This window comes from Anolis sagrei, chromosome 2 (genome assembly GCF_037176765.1).
Source record: "Anolis sagrei isolate rAnoSag1 chromosome 2, rAnoSag1.mat, whole genome shotgun sequence".
NCBI classification, from domain to species: Eukaryota; Metazoa; Chordata; class Lepidosauria; order Squamata; family Dactyloidae; genus Anolis; species Anolis sagrei.
This window is the reverse complement of record NC_090022.1, coordinates 75,106,724-75,115,574: the sequence shown is the minus strand read 5'-3', so window position 1 is coordinate 75,115,574 and position 8,851 is coordinate 75,106,724. Positions and strand designations below refer to the sequence as shown.

Sequence of the window (8,851 nt, the reverse complement as noted above, 5' to 3'; positions counted from 1 at the left end):
GATGGGAGCTCACCCTGCTCCCCAGATTCAAAACGCCGCCTTTCGGCCAGCAGTCCTGCCGGCAACAGGGTTTAACCCTTTGTGTCACCTGTGGGCCTAAATGCAATTTTATTTATTCCTTAGAGACACGTTCTTAGGATTTGCCCCCTGGAGTAAAATGATGAATGTGGTCTATTCAAGCTGCTTTAGAAGCAACAAAAATCCTCTTCCAACTTATACCACTGAGAAAAGGCAATAATTTCCTATTCATGCCACTTTTAATCACGATGTCAGAGATCCTCCTCCCATACAGCAGATCTGGCTACATCTGTTTTCAGCATGAGTTTGTTGCAAAAGATTGGAAAGTGGAAACCATCTATAGCTGGAATACTCATCATGCATTTTAATTGAATGTGTATTAATGCCTTTTTTGTCTCTGAAGTTTCCACAGAGAAAGTCTATCTCATACTGAATGAACTCCATGATTATTGAAAATAGTGCTTATTTTCAAAACATGAAGTCATTATGTTTTCCTCACATCTGTGACTTATGTAACAACACAAAAGCACAGATGTAAGGGAATCCTATAATTTGACTTAGTGTTTTTTTTCCAGAGTAGAATTTATTGCATAGTTTCTGTAATAAGACTGAGTGCCATGTTTTGCTAAGATGAAGCAATGAAAAAACAAGATGCAGCTTCTTGCTTAAAGGATTGTAGAATATGATATGGTTGTCTATTTAGTAAAAATCCTGGAAATTTATGTGGGAATTCAAGATTTGACACATTTTATACTTAGTATAGTTGTGAACCATTATCACTTGCAAAAGGCTGGAAGACTTGCTCTTTTGGCTTTGAATCCTAGAGAAGAAAACAGAGAATATGTAAAGGAAATAGTAGAATCTTGCAAATATGTATAAACATATTCATAAGGCTGTATGTGTTGAATCTGACAACACAGAAGGATAATCAATTTACATTCCATGCAAAAGACCGAAATATAGTTTTTGGCACATTTGAACAAGGAGTAAAAAGAATGGCTAATGGTTGGGCAGAAAGGTGGATTTTCAATTGCATTTCAACCTTTTTGCATTTTCTGTGTCACTTGAGACATATTCTGGCTGAAGTCCTATTCTAGCTCCTCAAGTAAGAGCTTAGAATCTTAAAATTAATTTCTCATATTTATTATAGTGTTTTAAAAATAAGATATTGCAGTTGCCTTTTACAATATTTTAAAAACAATTTGTGTTACTTATTACTACATTGACGGTAGCTTTTATGTATATTCATAAGAAAAACACCTCAAGATTAATGAAGTGATGCCTTTCAAAAGCAACTTTTAAAAATAACCATAAAATATTATTTTTACGTTTGAACTTTTTTCTTCCCATCATCAATTTGTTAAGAGCCCTGCTGGAGCAAGCCAGAAGAAAGGCCATTTAAGTCGAGGATATTATTTCACACAGGGGTCAAAGAGGTGTCCCCACAACCAAGGTCCAAAAGTAGAGGTTCTTGCTCCATGTTTGTCCCCCAGTAACTTGTGTACAGACTGAAGCACATTACCTGTGTGGTTGAACACAGCTAGAAAGGGTGAGAGATAATTCAATACCTGTCACCTCTGAATTTGCCTAATCCCTTTCCAAAAGCAATCATCCAATCCATTACATCTTGCAGGAGCTCTGGACATCTCAAAGATTGTACACATCTTCACATTCTCTTAGCCTAGTGTAGTACAGTACTAAGTATCTAGAATTCTCTGTCGTCTATTTCTTTCGTTATCTTCCCACCTAAACTATCAGATCCTCAGATGCTTTAACTTTGTAAGAGATACTCCAGCTGGTCCAACAGGTTTGGTTTCCCTACTTTCATCCAGGAAATTCCATGACTGAGTGGATTTAGAACTTGAATCTCTCAAGCACTAGTCTCAAATTCTAAGTGCTACACTAAACTGGTTCCGACACCTTCTAGCTGCGGCTGACAAGTGTCCTCCTAAATGTGTCTTTCTGGAAGGAAGCAGGGCATGAAAATGTACCTCCTCCTTCTTCTACCTCCTGTATTTGGAAATTGCTTTATCCTTTTCTTTCTTCTATTGCTATGGACTTCTGTAGACCTCACCGTCTCCACCCTCTTGTGAAGTCAAATGGTTCAGAGTTTTTTTTCCCATTTAGGTAGAGGAGTAATAGACAAATGAACCCACTAATAAGGCATTGGTGAAGCAAATGGCAGTAAAATGTGTAGGCAGGTAATACAGAAAGGTGTTACACACCATTGTGAAACATGTCCCAATGGCATACCTTCTGAATCCACTGAAGGCTACACAAGGGAAGATAACCGCTTCTCTGTTAGCTGATGTGGCATTTAAATCATGAATCATGAAGTGGAGGAAGGTAATTAAAATCTGACCTTGCCTTTCCCTGATTTGCTTGTTTCCTTTTCCACTTTCATGTCATCTTGAATCCTAGTAATTACTGAATAGGTTGCCTCCCAAATGTATCTTGATGGAAGGAAGCAAGGGATGAAAATGTACCTCCTCCTTTCTCTTTGCCTGTTCCAGAGCCTCAAACCAGGATTTAAATATAGAAGTTGATTGACATAAGGAGCAAAGATAATTTGGGAAAGGCTGCTGCTCCAGGCATGTCTTCTGTCTGGTGCAAACACTTGGGGGATAAAACAAGGGATCCATGGGGATGTGTACAAAATTGGGGTAGAGATACATACCCCTTCCTTTGTGATCAATAGATTGATATTGTTACCAATTTTGACATGAATTGGAAAAAGGCAGCTTTAAGAGTGACTACAATGGAGACAGAGATACAAACAGACAATACAAGTGCAAGTGGTCTCTCAATTTATCCGCCAAAGGTCTTTATTTTTTTCCCCAGTGGTACAGTGCGGCAATTACACAGGAATTTCTGGGTGGCTGTAGTCAAAATAAAACAATTCCATAGACTGAACCCAAACTTACAAACATGCAGCTGCTTGTGAGGGAGGAAAAAGAAGAGGAATGCTAGAGGCAGGACCTAGGCAGGCAAGTGGCTGAGACTTCACACCAAGGAGGTCTGTCTTGTGCAGACTACTCAAAACAACAGTCAGGGCTCTTGTGTGTTGCTAAACCTGGGATACCAGTAATGAGGAAAGAGGGAGGGGTATATGATTCATGCAGAGAATTGTCACCTGTTTTCCTGAGAGATCTATGTTTAAGAGGTGTATGGTGGACAAACTGAACAGATACAGCATTTGTTAGTTTTACAATGCAGTAATGGAGAAAGCATCACTTTTGGATTTCTGTGAATTGTGTTGCTGTTAAAATTGATAAGCTTCTCTCAGGAACAGAAATGGCAACTGAAGCATCACCTGTCCTTGGATATGGCTGAGATGAGTGCACCCCCCAGCCCCCTATGAATGATACTGAGTAGCCTATGTGGGTTTTACAACTCTTCCTATTATAAAAATAGCTGAGTCTGTTGCACAGTTTGTAATAAATGCCTGGAATGAATGAGCGGATGAATACAACCTGTGTGCTCCTATTTTAATTGTCATAGTTAAGGCCCTTGCACCTACTTAGAAACAGCTTACTGCTAAGACCAGTCTGTCCAAAGTGATCATTCCATTTAATATCAAGTTGAAGCCAAATCAAAATCCCTGCTAATTGAGAGTTCAATCTTGCATTTTTCTACTCAAAAGTGGGTATAGAACTGCACCCTGGAAAATTAAGACCACCATCTTCTCACGTGTACCTGAAAGTAAGTCACACTGAACTCAGTAGGGCTTTCTGAAAAATATATAGGACTGCATTATTAAGCAAGGAACAATAGGGCATCTAGGAGCCATGCATCTGTAGCAAACAAAGTCCTGGCCAGTCCATAATTTATAATATTTTATAATGTCATTCTTTTTTTAAGAGAATAAATACACATTTTTGAATAATTAAAAAATAAGGTAAATACATATATAAAATCATTACTCGCAGCAGTGAATTCCCTTGAGAGTGGTCTCAAATTTTCGGGAACAAATATAAAATTATGCCAACAGAATACTCATCTTATGGAAATGTCAGCAAAAATAGGGGGAAATATTTGTAACCTTTTAAAATTCACCAGCAGCTGATACAAACATCGGACTACATCTACACCTAGAATTAATGAAGTTTGATACGACATTAACTGCCATGGCTCAATGCTATAGAATTCTGGAAGTTGTAGTTTGGCGAGGCATCCAAACTCTTGGCAGAGAAAGCTACAGCCCTTGTAAAACTGCAACTCCCATTACTGCATAATATTGGACCTTGGCAGTTCATTCTGTAGTGTAGGTGCACCCTTAGTACTCTTGACTGTGATTATTAGAGATCAGAGTAGCCCAAGAACTGGGCCTCCACTACAGTTGAATTGGCCTGTTTAAGAAACAGGAATCTAGAGTGAAACACTATACTGCACTAGTTCTTATCATAAGCCACCATAGAGTAAAACAGTGAGTATCAAAGACCTAGTGTTTGTCTTGTGCTTATAAGAAGTGGTAACAACACAACCCACATAATGCTGTACATTATAACACATAGTCATTCACTTTCTTTCTCTTTCACACACACACACAGAATGTAGCTTAATGCAAGACAAGAATATACAGGTTGAAAAGTTCAGCACAAAAACATACGGCAAATAATAGACAGTCTCCTGTTAATCATGCACATGTACGGCAAATCATACTGGGATGATGTATTTGTTTCCCATAGCAAAAGCTGTTGCGCTAATAGGAGAAACCACTTCGTCTGCTTGCATCACCAGTCATTCTTTTGGAAAATACACCCACAGAGAGGGGCTCAGGAACACAACTTGAAGCAGGAACAAATGTTTCAAGTACTTGACTACTGCGATGGTTGATGACAGCTAGAAAGTTTAATAAACAGAAACCAGCAAGATGTCTCTGGTTGGGGATGTTCTTTCCTTCGCATCAACCCCTGCTGATCCCAGCAGGCTCTTTTTTATTGCACAATTGGTTGCCAACAGGAGACTGTAACATGTTGAAAAGTAACTCTAGGATTAAGAGTCTGGGTATGAAATAGGTGCAAATGTTTCTCTTCCTTGTGGGTAATAGAGCCTCTAGCTCCAAAAGCCTGCCTATCTAGAACCCCACATAATTATCTGAGAGACAGAAACAGACAAAATTAAAAGCCACATAATCCAAGCTACACAAACAACCATAAATAAGATGTTTGAATGGGTTTCCATGCAGTAAATTGTGTGTAACTAGCTTCTTGCACAATTTTAGTAACTCTTCCCTGTGCAATTTCTAACAGCAATAAGATCAAGAACTGTGTTAGCACATGGTGGAATATTTCACATAATAAATATTGCATGTATGATTTAAATCTTTGTTCAAAGCTTGCATTAGGGAAAATTCCAAAAGTCTGTTTGTCTGGCTTATCATGCTATTTCTCACAATGTAATAACAGTTCCTATGAATTCCAATACAAAAGTTAGCATGAATTGTCAGATGACGACAACCCAAGTGTCATATGACCCAAGTGTCTACTATCATGCAACAGGAACACCTATCTTGTCTCCTCTCTCAAGGTGACAACGTTCTTCATGTATGGTGAGATACTTCCTGTCTCCATGAATTTCCCTGAATGGGCCAATATATTAGCTATTAACTGTTTGACTGCATCATTGTGTTGGAAAATGGAATGAAGATTTTTTTTTGTTCTAATACATTTTTGTTAGCTGGGACAAAAAGCACCCCAATGGCAAAGATCAGCAGAGTTGTTTAGAAAGTTTGTTGTCTCAGCTGCTTTTTCTTTGTAGAAAAGAGCCTATGAGCAAGTGGCTAAAATTAGGAGACACTATTTAAAATGGGCCATTGCTAGTGACAGTGTTGTAGAATGGCTACATTGTTCTGAATGGAATCTATAACAGAACATGACTCTGGGAAATTAAAATGTCCTGCCTGAGTGCAGCTGAAATGCTGCGTTTAGCAGTAATTTCAGTTTGCCGATCAATGAAAAAGCAGAAGAGATCAAGGCTGGATTTGAAGAGGAAAGGTAGCTTTTTTCATCAAACTTTTCTAGTTGCAGAAAAACTACAGCTAGGAATAATACAACATGTTTGTTTATATCTTGTTTACAATTGCATCCTTTCTCTGCAAATCTGGCTACTGTTGCATGCTTGTCATCTGGTTATGCAACTTGAGAGTTAGTGTTGTTGAACTCAGTGGGATTTGCTTTCGACTAGAACATCTGAATGGTGGAGGCTGTTCACCAGATGTTACTTAAACTACAACATAGTCCTCAGTTTAGTTGATCTTATCTTTATCTGGGTCTATATGAAATACCATAAGCAACTAATCATGTATTTTTAAAAATATAAATGAAAGGTTTTCACATTCATGAGATATATGTTCCCATGCATTTCATCACTGCAATTTATCTTTTAGAAGGGGTTGGATGAACCTCCAGTTTGCCAGTAAAACTGAATTACTGTGTCACAAATAGATGCATGTCTAAAAAGTGTGTTACCAACATGAAATGTTTGAAAAGCTGTTTTATAGGATGCCAACCTTTTCTAAAATCTCCTACAAAAAATGTAGAATGATTACACTTCCTGCCATGTAAAATTCATGACATCGTTATTTCTGTTTTATAGGCGAGAGGAGGACAGAACTGAATAATGTTAAAAACAATGAATGCCGAATTTATTATACAAGCTCAGGACTGCTAGCTTTGGATTACAGTGTTGGGGTGAAAGAGAGCATCCTAAGTGGTTACCCATATAAGCATGTTAGCTTCTTGTCTATTGCAGTTTTGGAGGCAACAAAAGAAAATATGTGAACTCCACAATAAATAAATAAATAAATACATACATACATACATACATACATACATACATAAAGTCGCAGCTTACCATGTGCTATTACCCCTCTATGCCCAGCTTTCTTGAAGATGGCTTGCTTTCCAATTTGGCCCAAAGTTCCAATGTGTCCATATATTGAGAGTTATATGGAAGACCACATACTGCACACACATATTATACTAAACATGGAACTGCATTAGCATTGTGCATGCAAATTCAGACAGTCAACAGAGAGATTAAAACGATGTCAGCAGTCGAAGACATGAATTCCACATTCATTCATACAGCAGTGGTGGGTAACATGTGTCCCTTTAGAGGCTGTTCCATCAGCCCTTGTCAGCACAGTCAGTGGTGAGGGATAATGGGAATGGCTGTCCAATAACATCTGGAAAACTGCCAATTTTTGCTGTAAAGGTATCTCTGACCTAGAAACTTCATTATGATCATGTGTCGACTTCTGTATATTTCACTGAGATCCTAGCAACTTGACTTCAATCTGCATTTCATTCCCTGTACCTTCACCAATTGGTAAATCTATCTGATCTGATTGTTCTGGTTTCAATTCAACAGACTCAGACAGTCCAGAACCTGGACAGAAAATGGGAATAGTTTGAGAGGACTGCATTTTTGTTAGCAGCTAAACTAAGAAGTGCATAAATAAATTAAGAAAACCAAATGCCCACTAGTAGCGAGAAAATAAATAAATAAAAATCTACCAATAGGGCAAAGGAAAAGAAAGCAATGGAGGCAGGGAGAAGGAAAGAGAGAATATTTCATGCAGTGGGTTATGGAGGCCCAGCCATCTGTTTACCGGAGCCCATTAGGGTCACTTTGGACTTTGTCACATAAAAAATAGAAACTCTGCTGGCACCTAGCTGAAGACACACGGAGTCAGACAACCGACAGCCAGACGCAGAGGGGATTTTTGGGGAAGCTAGGACAGTTTTGGGGTACCATGCCAGTGACTATTTACAAAAAAAGATACAACAAAGAGAGGTACAACCCTGCCCTTGCCCAGCTCCCCTCTGACTCAGCCGGTCTCCTCATTCCAGGACTCTGGAGTGGCACTCGGAGCGGTGTTTTGTTCCCCGTTACATGTAGCTGGGGCTGCTGCTGGGGCTGCTGTGGTGGCTGGAGTTTCTGCAGTAGCGATTGGAGCTGTTGATGCTGTTCCTTCTGGGCTTGCTGCTGCAGGAGGGGGGGCTGTTGCTATTGTAGCTGTGGCTGCCTCAGTCGCCGCTGGAACTTTGCCATCTGCCTCTGGTTTGGCCTGTGAGGAGCTGGTGGTCTCTGTGGGGGCAGCCCCGTCTGTTGATGCAGCAGCGGGAGGATTTGCCTTGGCTGCATCTGTGTGTTCTGGTGCTCGGAGTCTCTTCATCATGGTGGTCACACGGACCGCTTTCTGTAGGATAGGAGGGAGATAGAGAAGGTCGCCTAGTGGGTCACATAATGATTTAATACCTCCTCAATATCAAGACAATAAAACCAGTGTCTCCATCTAGCTCTCTGCCTTCCATTTTACAATCTGATATTATCAATTCAAAAGTGTTTTTAACAAATAATAGTAATCTTGGCATGTTTGTACAGAAGGATCTCAGCTTTATTGTGAAGTTGTTTTCAGCACTTCTGACTGTAGACAAACACTTGAGAAGAGAAGCCGCCTCAAGGCAAAGATTCTCAAGGCTAAAGCATCAAAAAGCAAACAATAAGGTCCATACAATTTCTTGGGAATTGTATTATATCTCACAATGTTTTACTGAATTTTAAAAAATAGTGTCAGAAGCATCTTGAGAAATTGACCATCTGCAGAGACTTTGCCCAAGGGACGCCCGGATGTGTTCCTATCATGTGAGAGGCTTCTCTCATATCCCCACATGGGAAGCTGGAGCTGACAGATAGGAGCTCACCCCATCTCGTGGATTTGAACTGGCAACCTTCAGGTTAGCAGTTCAGCTGGCACAAACCGTGCCTCCTGTTTTACTGATGACTAGAGGCTTTCCGTAAGTAAAGTATAGGGCTATGTACCATT

The 8,851-nt window shown here is 39.6% G+C and overlaps 1 protein-coding gene across 1 annotated transcript in view; it reads right to left on the bottom strand.

The window, feature by feature from the left end:
- Positions 1-2,814: 2,814 nt before the first annotated feature.
- CAMKV (CaM kinase like vesicle associated) overlaps positions 2,815-8,851 on the bottom strand; it is an 81,779-nt gene continuing 75,742 nt past the window's right edge. Inside the window, exon 11 of the mRNA XM_060765740.2 lies at positions 2,815-8,224. Within this exon, the coding sequence (XP_060621723.2) occupies positions 7,853-8,224 (372 nt within the window). The 3' untranslated portion in view covers positions 2,815-7,852. The remainder of the gene's footprint in view (positions 8,225-8,851) is intronic.